Source organism: Anguilla anguilla, chromosome 1, assembly GCF_013347855.1.
Source record: "Anguilla anguilla isolate fAngAng1 chromosome 1, fAngAng1.pri, whole genome shotgun sequence".
In the NCBI taxonomy this organism is placed as follows: domain Eukaryota; kingdom Metazoa; phylum Chordata; class Actinopteri; order Anguilliformes; family Anguillidae; genus Anguilla; species Anguilla anguilla.
In genome coordinates this window covers 44,976,117-44,995,021 of record NC_049201.1, presented here as the reverse complement: position 1 = coordinate 44,995,021, position 18,905 = coordinate 44,976,117, and the positions used below count along the sequence as shown (strand labels likewise).

Below are 18,905 nucleotides of genomic sequence, written 5' to 3'. Positions count from 1 at the left end.
TCTGTCATTCTGGGACCACACTGAGGGGCACGCATGTTCTCAGAACCCGAAACTGTACCTCAATCTATTACGTGCCGCCCCGCAAGGCTCCCAGCCACATTTGGCACAGCCCTGGTCAGGATTCAGTAAACACCCTCGAGTTTTGGTCACCACACTGAAAACCAGTGTGTGATCAAAGCAAGCCACCCGACAGCTAGAGGATTCAAAGATTTCACCTAAAACCAGCTGAAATGTTAACCAGAAAAGAAATGCCTGACAGAATACCACTGATGTCGCCTTCCTCACACCAAAAACACCAAGCCACCATTGTGAAGTAAAAGCTCCAAGCCCATGCAACACACTAACAGGAGAACCTGTCAATTAGCAGACTAATCCAGGTACCAAGAAGAAAGAAAATACTATGGAGGGTCACACAGCCCTCCCCACATACAGTATGCCCCGCAACACAACACGCAAGCAAAATGAATCCGTTTAATTACAGAAGCCCCCGTTCATTGAGTGCAGGAGCCCCCGCGCCGCACCAGTGGCTCGGCTCCACACAGACCCACACCGCACCACCGGCGGCAGCCAAAGTTTCCCCAGCCACCGAGGAACAGGGTACCCAGAGGACAAAGAGTCAAAAAAAAGACACTCACGTTAAAGAGCCCTCCGGTCACATCCAAAACGCTTAATAAAATATGCCATCGTTCTCGCTCGCAAACTGTATCCACGTCTGCCCCTCGAATCAAAAGGCGAAAAAACAGAACCCTGGAGGATGGAGGAACGCGCTCCCGGCCCGCTTGTTACCTGATGAGAAAGCTACCGACCGAGCTCGACGCGCTTTTCGGCTGCGATCGCGAGGACGTCAAATCGCCTGGGCGACGGCGGAATCCACGCGCGCCTACGCATGGCGGCGGCGAAGGCGGCCACCTGTTTGACAGCCGTAATGCCTCCTGACGGTCCGCTCGAGAGAGAGAGCGAGCGCACGGTAACAGTTTGGGCTCGCACGCTTCGGCACTCGTCCGTGGTCTAGGCAGCCGGAAAGACAACCAGCAGAGAAAATTACCGAGGAGGAGGTGGCAGAGGAGGAGGAGGAGGAGCAGGAGCAGGAGGAGGAGGAGCAGGAGATGTCTGGGTTACGCCTCGGCTCTGCCTAGCGGCCGTCCCAGGGACCCGTCGGGAAGGGACGCACGCGCGGCCCAGGAGATCGGTTTCCCCGTCTGTCTCAGGACCCTGATGGGAGGTGACAGCCCGTTTCCCTTTCTGTCCTCCCCCCTCTCTCTCTCTCTCTCTCTCTCTCTCTCTCTCTGCGAGCAGCGGCCGAACGAGCTCTCCTGCCCGGCAGCCTCCCCTCCCCGCCCCGCCCCCGCCTGCCTGTCCTGCTGACTCACTACATTACCCTGATTACTACGGGCGGGGCCCGTCCCCGTCGGCCCGCTGGCTCGAGCGTCGGCGGGAAGGAGGGGCCGGTGGGGGGGGGGGGGGGGAGGGGTGGTGCGGGAAGCGATTGGGGCGGGGCGGGGCTGGGCTGGGCAAGGGCGTGATTGGCGCAGATCACCATGCCAACATCCTTCCTCTGGCATTGCGAGATTTTTACCCCTTTTTTCAGCATTCCTGCACCCTCTTGTCCACATGTCTCAAGTAATTACAGGGTGAATGACAGACAGGGTAATGGGGGGGGGGGCTGCAAGAGCACAGAATTCTCTTTGGAATTATGCTAATCTTTCCTGTCCTTTCCATTACTTTGTGGAGGAGAGAAGTTACCACACTTTCACACAAGCACAAGGACCTAAAAGCTGAATTAGCAGGTGCATTCGTAAGAGACAGAATGCACTAGTCATGTGAGGGAAGCAGGTCCTATTATTCTAATTGTTTCATAAAAACCTTTGTTTAATACTGATGCACCTGACCAACACTGAAAACCAACACATTTTTATTTCCAGCTGCAGATGACGCAAGTCTGTTCTGTCAGACAGTAATGCCCCAATTTCACAAACAAAATGGCCGACAGGGAAAGCAAACATATCCTTGCTGCAGGGCAGTGAAAGCCTTTAACCAGGATCGCATCCCAAACCCGGAGGCTACGCTCTACCGTCAGGTGGGAGAACCGCAGCATTTCAAAACTGCCAATGCACTCCCCACCACCTCAGTTCTCCCTGTTCCATACCCCAGTTCCTTCACAGAAAGAACACACACTGTACATCAGGCTGACCTACTTGTGAGCTCCATATCAGTGCAATTAGCATAAAGTCAGTTTCAGTGTGCTTTTCCGAACTGCCAATGATAATTAAGCATATATATGGACTTTTATCTCATCAGTGGGGATCTAATGAAATATTAGCATTACAAAAATGGAATGATAATGTGAAGAGGCAAAATAACCCCCAAGTGAAGTACCGTAGACCGCAAAATCAATCCATACATAATTATACAGGTGCCTTGTGTGCAGAAGAGGGGAGTGTGTCTAACAGCACAGAACAAACCTACTAAAAGGCAGAAAGTTAAAAGACTGGTTAACTAGAGATGGTTAACTTTTTAAGGACTATGTCATGTAGAAATGCTCTAGTACACAGACTGATGTAGGACAGTCAGTGGAAAACACATTTTCAAAAGGTCCATGGGTTTCTGGGTATGGGTGGATCTGTTTTCTGTCATCGGCATATAATAACATCTAAACTTACGTATACTTATGAACTAAGTTGGACTTATCTCAGCATCACTAGTTTCTCTTTCCTTTCCTGTACTACTAAAATTTATTAGGATTCACATTAATCACCATCTTAGAATAATGGCTTTTCTATGCTCAACAGGAAGCCAGAGTATTCCTTTACCAGACAGAAAAACAAGAAGCATTAAACAAAAAAAACATCACTTTAATACGCTGCTTCTTAGCAATGCTGATAGGCAGTTCAATTACTGGTGGGGGCTGTTTGTCAACCAACAAGCCACAGTCTGCAAAGTCCATGCACTGCCACCCATGTGATGTTGGGTGGCATCTAGAAGTCACCAGCGTCTATTCCCCTGGCGCGGTTGGCAAAGCAATCGCCCGGGGGTTGTCAGCGAAGGGTGGCCAGCTGCCCGCTTCGCAGTGCTCCCGAAAAACTGCACCTACTCGCTCGGATCAGGCAGCTGTGGCAGCCAGATGTGTTACCGCTACAGCCAAACTGGCCCTGGTGACTCCAAGACACGACCGCTTCTTCCTGGGTTTTTACACACTGCATTGAACATAATTCTATAAGATAGGCCTAAAATTCATAAGCACTCCAAAAAGTGTGGCTTCTTGGAAACAAGAAAACACGAATCATGCTAACATCTGGGGGCAGGAGTCACAGCACCGGTTGTAGTAACAGCGATAGCCACATAGGCTAATTGTTTGCACCTGTATTGTTTCTAGACACATCATGAAATCAGCTGCAAAATTTAGCTTGAAGCAGCAAATGTAATAGGCTACTCGGAGCCGGCTCTAGGGTTTTGGCGGCCCTAAACAAGGAAAGTGCTCCAAACATAAATCACACCCACCACTTAACAGCTTAATTGTGTGGCCAAGGGATGGTTTTGGCCCTAAACGACTGCACAGAGTGTTTATGCCAGCGACCAGCTCTGAAGCTACTTGAAATCAAGGCTTTCCTTTCTGGGTACTCCGTTTTAAGCACTCACAAATCTGGTTTTAGGGCTGAACACAGTACTATCCCACAGTACACAGTACTGGCTGATTGAGAATAGCATTGTGTCTGCAATGTTGTAACTGTCAACATTGTGTCAGTCTTTTTGTAGACTCGTATAAAGCCTTTGACATGGTTGACCACTCAATACTGTTACGAAAACTCCTGCTTATTGGTTTTGATTCTGTAGCCTATAGATGGTTTGCAAAAGACCTTACAGATAGGTATCAATGTGTTGCATTGGGTGATTCACAATCAGAGTTTCTAAGCACAAATAAAAAAAGTTCCACAAGGTACAATTTTAGGGCCAGCCTTGTTCACCAGTTCCATTAATAATATTGTCTCATCCATAGGCACTGGTCATTTTCATCTGCACGCAGATGACACAGTTCTTTATTGTACTACTGATTCTATTAAAAAGCCATTGAAAACTTTGGTTTCAACAGGCTGTAAAATGCGCTTATCAATCTAAAACTGGAACTTAATTCTGAGAAAATTAAATGTATGCTTTTTTTCCAATAAAATATTAATTATAGGGAGTAACTAAATACAAACCTTGGGATTGATGAGGAATCAATCCCTCATATTGAGAGAGTAACTTAATACAAATCTTGGGATTTGGATAAATGGTGAATTTACTTTTAAGGCTCATATTGAGACACTAGTCAAAAAATTGAGATTGAAGTTGAGATTAAAGTCGCTATGTTATGTAGATGGACGGTTGTGGAAGCAATCGTTTTCTTGGTACTAGATCATGGAGATGTCATCTATAGACAAGCTTCTTTTTTGCACTAAGACCAATATGCTGATTTATAACAGGTGACACATATGGTGCACATCACCGTATTTTGCATAGAAAGAAGTAGGTTTGCCCTCTATGTGAGAAGACAGCGGCATTGGTTTATGTTCATTTATAAAGCCAATTTGTCATAAAGGATTTGTTGCTGCTCTGGGTTCCTGCAATTAATACAAAATTAGAAAGAACTGTTTCTGATTGGCAACCGCTTCTGATTGGAACTCTTTTCCATACACTTTGAATAAATGACAACAGTTTCTGAAACTCAGTGTTCTGGTACCTCTTGGTCCTTTCAAGGATCTCATAAAGAACCTGATTACATTTCATTGTGAATATTTTCATTAATGTTGTATTAGTGCTCCTATGTTTTGGCTAATGATTTACTTATTGATTGCTTTAATTTTGTAATTTGTAAAGAGTGTATGTTTTATTGTGTTTTGTCTGTAAACTCACGTAAATACCCTTTTTTCCTTGTCACTTGTTACATGTTGCCCCATCCCTGCACTTCTTGGTAAATTGTATTTGTCCTAATACTCTAGCTTAATCTTCTGCCTAGTTTGGCTTTGCAGATGTTAGACCAGGATAGTGTTCATTGTTCTCAGCTAGAAATAGCTGTACAAAATAAGTAATTGTACCTTACTGAACCCGTGTTCAGCAGTTGTCTACGATCATGAAAATGCACTTCTTGTACGTCGCTTTGGATAAAAGCGTCTGCCAAATGAATGTAATGTAAAAAGAGGGCTTTGATCTCTCTGAGTACTAAATAAAGGTAAAACAAATGAATAAATATGTCATTTGTTTACTATGTGTCATATTACCCACATCTTGCTCTTTTCAGTCTAAACTACATTTCTTTAGTTTGTGTTGGTCATTAATGTTGTATTTGGTTACTTTACGGTTTCATAAGCAGTCTTGCTAAATTAATTTCAGTTATAGGTAATTTTCAGTTCAAGGACCCATTTATCAGGGGAATATTATGTAGTGGTGTTGACTATGTGTGTTATAAACATTACTGAGCCTGAAACGGCCATGGGTGAATACTCATCTTCCAAACATATGTCCAATGACTTTGAATAGAGCTTCCTTTAGGTGTATACTTCCCTTTGACATTTTGTACTTAGCTGTCATTTCAGCTTCTGTGAATTTACATGAAAGCTACCAGAAGAAGGAAAAACTTTCAATTCAGTAACACTATCAAAGAGCTCCCTCTGGTGGATAAATGGCACCACTGTAACCGATCACATTTTATAGACCAGTGTGAGGATACTGCTGCAGAAACCAGCACCCGGTAAGACTAAAGCTTTGTGTGTTACATTTTTAAGCATTTCCACTTTAAATTATGGCACCTTAATGACCGTGTAAAACTGCTGAGTCACGGACATTATAACGATAAATTGAACGCACAATCCACCATTTATCTTCCCACACATTTTATCATGTCATAAATATGAGCACTGCCATATGCTTGCAGTTCTGAAAAACCATTGTTTCTCAGTGCAGTTCGCCGCTGAAATGGGTATACAGTGCTAGTACAGAACTGAGTCTACCATGACGCGCTAGCCACAACACTGCCAAACACAAACATCTATTATCTAACGTCCCAACCTCCCAAGTCAGGGGAGTTCACAGCACTCTTCTTGTTCCTCTTTAATTGAAAAATGATTAGTTTTACAAGAGAAATAGGCATTACCAATTTGCATATCATAACAGAGAGAATTATTGCACATTTTAAAAATGCCATTTTAGACCAAACGCGTTGATATAGCAGCGTTTTAACATTTTGCTCATAAAGGTGCAAAAGGACAAGGGTTGTCAAATATTCATACAATGATGAGTGAACTGTCATATGTATCAGATTGCATGCTCCCATCTCTCACCCCAGTTGAACTTAACAGCTGATTGAAAACGTATTGTTTCAGGGGTGTCTGACACAGTATATCTGTGTTTCTATAACCATGGTATGTGGCAAAAGAATCCGCCAGAATTCGATATGCATGTATGTCAATTATTGAGTATCAGTATCACTGTGTTCACCGATCCATTCATCCATAAATAAACTATGAAAATAGAAAGAAGCAAAATGATATTATCGGTGCAAGTTAGCAGTGTTTAAAAACGTAACCAAATTTGTCATGTACTTCATTTAATAAATCAAGTACCTAGCAAGAACTCACCGAAGACAAAATGCATCTTAATGATCTGAAGCCAGCTGTCTATACAGATATACAAAGATGATATCAGTTTTAAAAGATGCTAAGGTGTATTCATCCAACAATTCCCAGAAACACGTTACCCTATGTTATGTAATACTATGTCACTTGGAGAGAGAATTTCAGGAGAGGCATGGAGCCTCCCTTTCACATGCCCCAGGGCTGCCGCACACGTGGAACATTAAAATTTAATGAGCGTCTAATTTTAGGGTTCCGTAGCTCATAATAGATCCAATGCATATTTATGCCTCTTCATTTTCCAAAGCAGAAGGAAACGAAGCTGTGTTGGGATGTATTGCTAAAAAAAAGAACGGGAATTCGCATCAGGATGTAAAATGCCTTGCAAAGTCTCGCGGGACCACCCAGACGCCACTGCTATTAATATGCTAAGCCACCGAGTTTGTTTTTCTATTTAAATATTTGAACTCAGCGAAGTGCCATTAGCCTTCCCGTCTGTATATTGCGACAACCCACTTTATATAACTCATGTGTTCATATATTACATTCTACAATTTAATTCCTTTTCCCATGCAGCTTCATGTGGAAAATATTTCTACCCACAAAAGTATACAGTATTGCGTTTGATTAACGTCACAGAACAGCACACCCCCACCATTACCCCCAGTGATATTCTATATTAGCTATAAGTACCCTCACTGCTAGCAACTCCGATAGCATTACTCGTCCTATTTGACATCTACTGAATTGTGGAGAATCGTAGGCCAATTTTTATTTAAAAGGGGAGAGCCACAGAAATCATCATTGTCCATTAACCCATGATACACAGACCTTCAAGTTTAGCTTTCTTACCCATGGTGCAAATATGAAGCATCGTTTTGATCCAGGAGAAGAAAATATATAATCCTCTTTGAATTGAAAATCTACAGCACGTGTTCCATGTGGATGAGACGGCAAAAGCGCGAGTCAGACTTTCAGCACCACGGACAGCTCAAGCACAGACTGACTGTAGCCGGGTGCCGTTACTTGTTCTTACAAGAAGCAATTGACCCAGTTCAATCCTCGCTAATCAATTATACGTGGTAGTTATCCCAAAAATACCGACAGTTAAGATTCAGCCAGGATAATCCGCAATATTCCTTGAGTGAAATGCTGTTTTAAAACCAAATGACAAAACATAAAAAATAAACTAAAAAAGAAGAAAATGTAAACACGACCCGATAATCCGTGGGACTGCAGTGTTTGCTTGGAGAAAAGAAGTTGTGATCGAGCGAGCAAGACGGAGCACAATCGTGTTTCTTGCCATCGCTCTATTAGTAGTTATGTCTTCATTATTAATAAATGCGAGCGTGAGGCTCCAGCTATCGGAGCTGCTTCCAGCTCATTAAGAATGCAGAGCGTCTCCCGTGAAGCCACACGGCCCAACTGTGGTCAAACTCGCCAAAGTGTGCTGTTACACACCGGGGACTCCAACAAAGCATTCGCCGGGCTATTTATGATATGCCGCCACGTTATTCAACATAGGAACCATTGAACCAATGCTCTTTCGGCAGTGGAGATAGAGACCAGTAACGACTAAATGTTGGAAATGAGCGCCTGGAGTTGGATATTTGGAGCAGGTGTTGATTTAAACATAGTACTTTACAAATTGCCTTATATCTCGTCTGTGTTTATGCATCATGTCTGTGTAGTGTAGGTTTCCGTTTTTAAATTCTTTTTTAATATCCTTAATTTTACTCTTTTTTCTTCCAGTTTGGTCCAGTGCTGTAGGCCTGTCGAACAGAATATCTTGGTCAAACAGTCATTTTAAATACTTGAACCCTTTAGATACCATTAAAATTCCAGCAAATTACTGTGAAAATATTTTTTTTCACCAATATTCAAGACACGCTTATTTTGCATGATTGTACCTCTTCGTTAAGAACATGTCCATTAAAAATTCCGTGATCTGCAGGATTGCTTTAAAATCTTAATCCCAACAGGCAGCCAACAGGTAAACCGGCAACAGTTGGCACCAGCACAAGGTACACCCACAGACAATGGAACATCTCACTGCACTGAGAATGAGGTCTTTAGCAGGACACACCTCTCGACTACCCACTGTGATTCTTCAAATCACTGACATGAGGTGGCAAAATGGCTGTCCACATCTGTATGTCTTACAAGAAAAGTCTTGTTTTCTTTGTTTAATTATACATAATAAACCCCTAGTAGCAGGATTGTGGAACTCAATTCAGATCAAATCAAGTGTATTTCATTTGTATAGTGTTTTCTACCAAAAATAGCAAGCACGTGAGGTAAAAATTTTTATTTTTTATTTTAAACTCCCAGTGGGGAGAAACCCCCTCAATTGGTGCTAAGAAAAAACTCCCCAATGGGAAAAAAATCTTGGGAGGAACCCAGCTATAGTGGGGGAGCCCATCCTCCACTGGCCTGTCTGGTGAAAAGCAGTGGTAAAATGGATGTAACAGAAATGTAATAAGGGATCTATCACAGCAAATAAAATGGGTTGAGCAGGTTACAGCTGAGGGAACTGACATAACAATGAGGCTCTTGAATATTCTATTTCTGACAATAGATCAATACTTTAATGTATACTGAAGTGCATTACAGGGAAACAAAAGCTGGGCCCAGGAATTTTGTAAATTAGTACATCCCATAAATCCAAGCTTCTCATATATGCCTTTGGTCTACTACATAATGGTCTTTTCACGCTGAAAAATATACAGGGACTTAATATCTTTAAAAGGTGTGTTAAAACACCGTGCAACTAGATATCAGCACTGTAATTTCCAAGACTGGCAATGAGAGAGTTGTCTGTTAAAGAAGACTGAGAGTTGTTAGGATTTCGATAACTTATACGGCATATACTTTAAAATCAACAAGATTTATTTAGCGTCTAGCTTCAAGTTGCACTGTCAACAAATGACAGTGTCATACAGTGACTCAGCCAGCACCGGGATAGAATGTCCATTATTGTGCTAAATGGCACACCAATATTTGTTCCCAAACTGGATTATGAAGCAGACTTCAGCCATCTTTTTTTGTTTTTAAATCGCCTTGAGTTCTGACGTGTGGCGTCCAGCATTAGCTGGTCACTGAAACAGGGAGCCCTGTAAATATTGATGCCGTTCCGCCGAACAAGATCTCCGTCCACAGGTACCACGGCGAGCGGAAAGGACACGCCGATGGAAAAGGACCGATTTCTCCACCAACTCTTTCGCTGACACACAAAGCTAATGGCCTGGCATTTTAGGCTCAGCGAAATATGCAAGAACGCAGCACCCAGAATGGCCATTTCTGTCTTTGCACACATGCACACGCACACAAGCATAAATAACAATACCAATGTGGGTTAAACATAAATCATGTCTTTTGGTTATGTAAATGTACTTGCTGTGTTTGACAGCAAATACATGTGCATACATAATGAAGGATGACTCAGACTGGCCGATGGTTAAGGTCACATGCAGGACAGCATTGACCTTTGCAAATGGACAGCTCTGTAGTCCCATTCCGTACTTTTGACCGCGTTCCCTGGTCTGTATATGTTTGCTTTGGATGACCTTGCACTGGGACATAGTTACAGCCCGGAATGAAAGGGTCTAAATATCCGTGTCTCGGGACGGGTCGTGACGTCAGACGCCCCCGGGCTGAAAGAGAATCTGGTCACCCGGCACTGCAGGGCAACCCAATCCGCGGCCCCGCCGAACCCAGTAGCACCATTCGCGACACAGTCAGACGCGGCGCCCCGCCCCGCCCCAGACCAGACCAGACCAGACCAGACGATCGGCCCGGCCCCCACGATGCACTGCGTTTCGGCCTCGCTCACACTCGAACGCCCCTCGGCCTCCAGCCACGCAGGATACAGCGGGGATGAAAGGACGGAGAACGGTGTGGCGGGGGGAAATTGTGCGTAGATTCAGCGTCCGCCTATGTGAGGCAGAGTACGTCACAGCATATGTCAAGTCAAATGACACACAGACAGCCCACTTTTCCAGGATCGGCCTGGCAGTCAAAGACCCTGGTGGACAGGGACACTCACTAAAGCGCAAGTCATTTAAAAATGAAACTCCTCTCGCTGGGCTGCTAGGCCAAAAGGAATTTCCCACTACAGCTGAGGTGAGGTGAGGAAGTGGGGTTTGAGTAAACATTCCCTAACATTGAGGTAAGCACTGTAACAGTTGTGATAAAGGGTTAATCTGGTGGGTTCTGAGCTCTTAATTTAATCCTCGAGAGAGAGACAGAGTTCAGAGAACGCACCTCGAGCGCCAATCATCCATCAGAGGGAGAGGCGGGGTGGGTGTGGAGGGGGGAGGAGTCCCGACTATGACAGCCAGAGCCCATCATAAAACAGCAGCGGGTTTCTGTTACACAACAGCACCTGCGGAACCCTGAAAGACGATCCCCTCCGCTATTCTCCTCCGACAACAAAGGGAGGCTCTCGTGCCTGATGGGTGGGCGGGTCCTCGACCGTCCCGGCGCCTTCTGACCTGAACGGGCGGGCGGACACACCCCCAGCGAGCCCTGAACCTCCGGCTTTCAAACCCAGACACCCAGGGAGCCAGAGGAACACTGTGACTGTGCATCCCACTCAGATCTCCCTCAGTCACAATGCTCCTACTAAACGGACCCATGTATTCTAGTACCGTAAATACTGGATTAGACATTAAACACAGCTCTGAGCATTTTGTCCCACCACTAGTCCGTTTGTCACAAACAAAAACCTACTATTTACTGCTTTACTGTTTACCTGCCTGAGCTTATTAGCATGTGAGTGTCAAACACAGCATGCAGTAAGAAAAGCATATCATGTCACAGCTTGGCAAAGATAGTCAATAGAAGAAAAAGATGCTAACCACTTTTTCCTCCTGTTGCATTTTCCAGGAAGCAGGTGGGAAGCATGCACAGAGGGGAGAGAGCAGAGATCATTCATTTCATTAACACTGTCTTTCACACCATACACCTTCAGTACAGACTATGGAGAGCCTAATAAAATGATCAAGATACTACATGATGCTTAGTTTAGCTCATAAATACCGATGGTAAATTTTTTAGCAAAGGGATACCATGTGCAACAATCAGAAAACAATGTGGGGATTAGACGATAGTTGTGGTGACAGGCTCCCCCTTGTGGTTACGCTGAGAACCCAATGTAAAACTGCCTTTACAGCAGTGGTAACCAACCCTATTCCTGGAGATACACCATCCTGTAGGTTTTCATTCACGCATTAACAAAGCACACCTCATTCAACAGCTAGAGATCTTGTTGCACTGCTAATTAGTAATGCTAATGAGTCATGTGTGCCAAATTAGGGATGAAATGAAAACCTATAGGATGGTTGATCTCCAGGAATAGGGTTGGTTACCACAGATTTAGAGGATTTGTTTTTTACTTCATGCATTATAGTAAGCAGCCAGCAAGATGACGCATTAAAAAACTATGTAATTATCTTTTTCAAATCCAGACATCTTGAACATTCATTCAAATAAATAAATAAATTGATAGAATCATGACAAAGAACTGTGGCACTGGCATACATCGCAGTTCCTGCTTTTGTCTTCCTGTCATAACCCACAATTATTCAGGCTATTTATATTTGAGACAAAAGAAATTACATTCTTGCGTGATGTCAAGGTTGCAAACTTGTAGCACATTCAAATTAAAAGGTTGTTCTTGACAAATGACCTTTTTCAAGTAATCTTACTCACTTAAAAATGCATGGTGTTTGTGTGTGCACAGTAAGGCATAATCTAATTAGCAGGTCTTTCTGAAAGCATGACATTTTTATCTGTAGTGTGGAATCAGTAATTAGACTGGCTGAAAAAATCTGCTGCCATTATCTGCATTGTAGTGCTGCACTAGGCCTGTAGTGCAGCCATATTCAGTTTCTGTTTGTTTTGGGGGCTTTTTGCCTTCAGTCTTATCTTCAGAAAGTGAAACACATGTTCCGTTTGATTCAGGTCAGGTGATTGACTTGTCCAATCAAGAACATCCCACTTTTAGGCCCTGAAAACTCATAGGCTGCTTTAGCAGTATGTTTGGGGTCATTGTACTGCTGCAAGGTGAAGAGCCATCCAGTGAGTTTGGAGCCATTTGTTTGGATCTGAGCAGATAAGGGTCTCTATGACCACACTTTCCTTTTTCCATGACTTTTGTTCCGGCTAATACCCATCTCTTCATAAGACTAAAACTCCAGAATGTCCAGAGTTCCTTAATGTGTTTTGTTGCATGCTCTAACCTAGTCATTCTGTTCCTGAGGCTTATCAGTGGTTCGCATATGCCAGCAAACCCTCTGAGGTTATGTTTGCGTAGTCTTCTCTTTATGGTCATCTTTAATACATCCGTGCCTATATCCAGGAGAGTGTTTGTAATTTTTTTTTCCATGTTTCTAAGTATTCTTTGCTCTGCCACTACAGTGTTCTTCCATGGTTTACCTGATGATCATTTGCTATTGCTGAGCTTGCCAGTGCATTCTTGCTTCCTAACAAAGTATTAAACAATTAATTTTGAAACACCAAATATTTTGACTATGTCTCTGATTGACTAATTCTGATTTTTCATGCTGTCCTGCTTTTCTAGCATTGACTTTGGCCCTCATGTTCAGAGACAACAGCAACAAACTCCAAATGCAAATGCAAAACCTAGAATCAACTATAGTCATTCGGTTAGCTTGTGCATGAATGAATAATGCAATGACACATAGGTAGCCAAGAAACAGCTGAGAAGCTAATTGTCCAGTTACCTCTGTTCCCCTAAAATAGGGGGACTATGTATAAAAAGAGCTATCATTCCTACAAGTTATATCCCACATGGATGTAAATACCATCAAATTAAAGCTGACAGTCTGCATTTTGACCTCATAGGCATAGTTTAATTTCAAATCCTAGTTTCTGGAGTACAGAGCCAAAACCACAAAATATTGATTCACGGTCCAATTTGTAATATATACACATATAGTATGTAGCGGATGTAGTTAACTAGTAAGCGCAGTGAGGTGCAGTAAAGCTAAGGCCTTGTAGCAGGTTACTGTGACAACACTTTCTGAAGAAAATAACAACATTGCCATCAGCTAGGGGCAATTTCACCTTAAGATGACAGGTAACACATTTGTCTTAAAGTCTTTGGGGAAGTGAGAGACACGGCTTCTAATCTTACCTTGGGCAAGAGCTTCTGACTTGTTAAATACACATATATACAAACATATATGTATAAACACATTAAAAGATTGGACTGCGGGGCACATACTGCTTGATAAATGCAGCATACAATCCATCCAATCTCAATATCAACTCCTAACATTAGGCCAGTAGTTCAGTTTAGATTTTGGTATCACAAATTATAACCAGTAGCCTGTAGGTTCTTTCGCTGTGTGTTCTCACATACTTATTCTTATGTGTGCACACTGTGCGCGTGAGTGCATGTGCAGGCACACGCGTGCTTCTGCATGCGTCCCGGTGCGCCTACCTTATTTGACCGCAGAGGCACTCGACCTCCGCACCGTGCACAGAATTTTGTTTGGCAATATGAACAGACGTGACCGCAGCCGTCGGCGAACTTGGTCTTGTGGCAGATTCCGCAAGTGGGCGCCTCCCCCTTCTGCTCCAGCGTCAGCTGCGACTCGTCCCCCATCTTCTTCACCTGCTCCTTGTACATCTCAAACTGCTGGTGCAACCTCCTGCAGGGGTTCCAGAGAGCAGAGTCAGAAAGGGCAGCAGCTATGCATCTGCATTGGATTTTACTCCTCAGGAAGATACCATTTTACTCCTTAGATTAGCCGAGCTCGAATAGCTACCAGCCAAATTGTATACACTTTGGAATTGTGATTTTCTCAATAAATGTACTGTAGGCCTACTTTTCTCAATCAATACATACCATATAAGAGCATAAGAATTTTCACTTGTAACAAATTTCATGCAGTCTTGGCCATTTTCAGCCAGAGGACCCACTTCAGTACAGCACATATATACACAACATTAACTGATTGCATATAATGAGAAAACATCATAATCTGCTCTCATTATAGCTACAGTTAGACAATATTTGTTTTCACCTTTTCCAGTCAGAAACCATGTTTTAAAACTAGGTGAGGAGGAGGTAACTGTACTGAACTTGTGGCTTTCCTGAACCAGAGCTGTAGAGATGCTAGGGAACATGTGCAATAGTCAAAATGCTGGGCTGTGGCCGTTTATGGTTATGGGCTTGAATCCCAGAGAGGACTCCAATGCTATGTAATTGAGCAAGGCTGTTTAACCCACTTCTCCAGAGCTATAAGCGGGCAACAGGATTATTGCAAACAGCCTGATCCTGAAACAGACCTAAGTTAAATACCTTATTTAGAATATTTTTAAATTAAACATTTCAAGTAAAGTATTCACCCTGTGTCTATCCTTAAATTATACATTTCAACCAGCTCTCTCATCTGTAAATTGTTCAATCATAAACTGTTACTCGCAAACACTGTTTGTCACATGTCCCCAGGAAAGCAGCCTAGGTCATCATCCAACTTCTTTATCAATATTAGATTCTATGTATCCATACCCGATTTTTTAAAACTTTTGGATAAGAGAAAATTCCTATTCTCTTTATCCAGGCCTTAATTCCCAGGATGCTGAACATAATAACTTTCTACATTCTTAAGATGTTATATTATCATTTAAAAGGTTATATAAGGCTAGAATCATAAATTAGGTCCTAAACCAGCTATTTTATTTCCACATCTTCAGATTTGGTACATTAAGTGTCTAGAGTTCAGCCTTGCTGGCAGGGCTATCTATTGGCCACCCTCTTCCACATGTCAAGTATTCATAATGCCACAGGGACTTCTGACATTCGACAGAGACGCTGGTGCGCTTTGCTAGACTGCAACACTGCAGTCAATCCAGCAGAGCTGAGCCTTCTATGGTTCACAGGAACAGAGAGAATGGAGTGGTGTCTTCCTGTCACATGATCACAGCAGGGCACCACCACACTTCCAGTTTTGTCTATCCGTAATTTTTCAGCTTTTGTGGATTTTCCACCACAGAAGTTTACCAGATTGGCCATCACTCCAAATACCAGAGCTCCATTCGAAACAAAACGATTTAGAAAGCAGCACATCGAGTGCTTATTTTTATTACATAAGGTAATCGAGCGATAGCATATTTGGAGAAAAAACTGCCTAAAGACAATCAACAATGTTGTCTGACACAGTAATACTAAGAATATCAAATCATAATTTTAAAGATACCTTTTGGATTTTAGATGCTTGCTCATTCGAATTTGGCATGTTCTTGTACGTGCATAATCATTTTTGAACACTTGGTGGGACTGTTACCGACGACACCACCAGTGGAAAATTACATTTTGAGGTAAATTTCAGAATGCAAACATTGAAATGATATTGCTACAAATATGCCAGGATGACAAGGTATTGCACATGGAATTTTTTTAACATGATTCAGAATTAAGGATTGCCACATTAAATGTGTGTTCACATGGAACGATTAAGTGAGCAGGACTGTCCCGTCAAAAAATGCCAACACGCATTGCACTTATCCCATGCTTAATGCTCCCTTACCCTAATACCACTTAGGAAGAACCAAGTGTATCCCAAAATTCATCACGGTCTGGAGTCCAAAGAGTCTTCCCAAGTCAGCAAGATGATGGGGAATAAAACATTCCAATATACATTCCAGCACATAATGGTCCATATATACAGTAAGTCCATATGTCCAATATAAATTACAATGTGTTTGCATTATTTGTACTACGGTTAGCCACCTATTGGTATCTTGTGCTAGTAGTAGCCAGCACAATTTCATGCTAAGTAAATTATGTTTTTTTGCCACCGGAACACTGTCTTCGCGTCAATAAGGGTGTCCCAATGTGCAGAGAAAATCCTCAGAACACTGCAGTTTTCATTCCTACTTGGACACTGAGACTAATTAGTGGAAATGCGTAACACAAGTAGCCACTTGGCTGAGTACAAAACCCACAGGTGTGAGTAATGGGACAATCTCGCTGTCTATATGCTAACCAGATGGTTGGCATCATATCCTTATTGGCCTCTGTACTCGTCTGGACCTCTCCTCTGGCTGCCACCTCGGAAGTGCCAAGCAGGTCGCCTCGGGCCTTCACAAGGTTACCTTTAGTGGCAGCGAGGTCTGGACTGTCCAGCGGCAGAGCTCGTACTGCCAGTAGCTGCTCTGAGGAGTCAGCATTCACACTCACACATCCACTGATCGCAAAGTATAGCACGGCTAACGTGCTAATGCTGTCAGGCCAGAGGACCTGCTGCACAGACACGTGGGGGAGGGGGGGGGATGCCCAGCATCTGCACATCAGTCTGCTTCATGCCGTCCACACTGACATTTTAAAGTTCCTTCGCTTCTTTAAAAGCCCTAATTGGATCAGCACCCAAATACATCCCCAATATTTAAATTTATTGTCAGCGAATCGGAACACTGAGATCTGCTAAAGAAAAGCCCTTGTGTGTACCAAAGCTAAATTATGTACAAAGTGGAGCAGGATTCTTGACTGTGTATGCAACAAAACTATGGAGCAGTTTAACACCAGACATAAGAGAAGCTTCATTCATTGCTCATTTTAAGCCTCGGCAGGAAATATTCTTGTTTCAGATGGCTTTAATGTAATTGCTGTTTTCATTTATTCAATTGTGTATGCATTTTCACATGCATTATTTATTTGATGTCTTTTTTATTCCACTGTGATACTGCTTGTTGCCTTATATGAAAGGTGCTCTATAAATACATTTTATTAATAATAATATTAGAGGGATATCCATGCATCACATTATTTGACAAAGCTTATGAACAGGAGAGACAGGGTTGAGGATCGTGCCTTCTCAGTTTATACATTGTACAGTATACTCCACAGTGTATTTTATTTTACTCATCCTGATCAAGTTTTCCCCCATCACCCAAACAGAACCCTACAGTCACAGGATCCAACTTTACCCAGAATTTCAAAGCTTTAAACTGGTAGCATTTCAGCTTCAGGGATTCCAAGCTTGGAAAAGACTTTCCCCAGATAGAAACCATTTTGGGCTTTAAGATGCAAAATTGACCTTTTAGTCTCTTGCTCAACACACATCCACTACATTAAAAATCTACTCTACTTGAGTCCTGTTGGCCTTAATATATTGCATGAGAACCATTGTAATAAACATACCAATTGTGAAGTTCTATGTGACAACATACTGTATGTGTAAACGGTGCTACACAGAAATAAATATTTACTGAGAGATTATGTAAGGTGGTAAATTCTGAAAGCTCTCTGATGCTCCTGTTATAGGTATGAATACATGTAAACTCTACACCCCAGTCTACTGGATGCTGTATTTGAGATGCTAACATTCAGAACAACACTAAAAAATAGCTCACCCAGCCATGGCCAACCTGAACTGCACTCTCCCTTACCAAGTCCCAACAAAAACCGCATTTTACCCTCCTTTACCCAGGCATGACCGTTACTGGACCATGCCTCATTGTCCAACATTCAGTGTGGCTGCCATCTTCTTAGTCAATGGGTCTGTCACTAACAGTTCAAGAGATTACTGTTGCAAACAGAATCTCAGTGCACTAATCTTGCAGTACTGACCTACACTCATAGAAAAGGTCAGTAAGTCCTATCTGTCTCTACTTCCCTGTCAGCCCCGGGTCTTACAGTGTTGCATGTCACCTGCCATTCTAAAAGAAATTTAAATATTAAAGCTGTAAACTAAAGCACACTGTCTCAGTGTCTGGAGGTCTGAAATCTTCTTCAATGGCCATTACATTTCTTAACATCTGACACAGGAGAACGCACTCACGACTTGTCTGGAAGGTGGAAGCACAAATTCAAGGAATTGTTGTTTCCCCTTAAAAAGCATAAACCTCAACCTCATGTTGTCATTTAAAAGAGCCCCTGAGTATCTGAAAGAGGCGAGTATCAGGTGAGCTTGCCTCCCTTAATTCCACTTTCTCAGGTTCCCCAGCCGTTTAATGAATCATTTGCACCTGTGTGTCTATTTCAGGTCTGGTGTAAGACAATAGGCCAAATCTCTGAATCCGCACGCTTCTCAGTAAAGATGCGCTCAGCGAGGCCCGGGCAGCTTGGCCCTCTTCGCCGAACGGCACACAAAACCAGCCCGGTTAACCACTCATCCTCCATATTGAATTTATAAAGTACGATAATACCTCAGCAACACAGATAATATTTCTGACAGATGGGTCATGTAACCTTATTTGCATGTGCCAGAACAGCTAAGAGTTCAGAAGCAAGTTCTTCTACTGTTACACCAGAAGGACACCTGTGTG

General features: G+C 42.9%; 1 protein-coding gene across 34 annotated transcripts in view; it reads right to left on the bottom strand.

The window, feature by feature from the left end:
* Positions 1-18,905, bottom strand: part of rims2a (regulating synaptic membrane exocytosis 2a) — a 254,152-nt gene that overhangs the window by 193,265 nt on the left and 41,982 nt on the right. For 29 of the 34 annotated variants that reach the window (XM_035416437.1, XM_035416438.1, XM_035416459.1 and 26 more), the window contains 2 exons: positions 14,074-14,284; positions 11,465-11,476 (listed from right to left, as the gene is read on the bottom strand). In XM_035416437.1, the coding sequence (XP_035272328.1) occupies positions 11,465-11,476; positions 14,074-14,284 (223 nt within the window). The remainder of the gene's footprint in view (positions 1-11,464; positions 11,477-14,073; positions 14,285-18,905) is intronic. The other 5 variants (XM_035416450.1, XM_035416536.1, XM_035416505.1 and 2 more) reach the window with 1 other exon arrangement.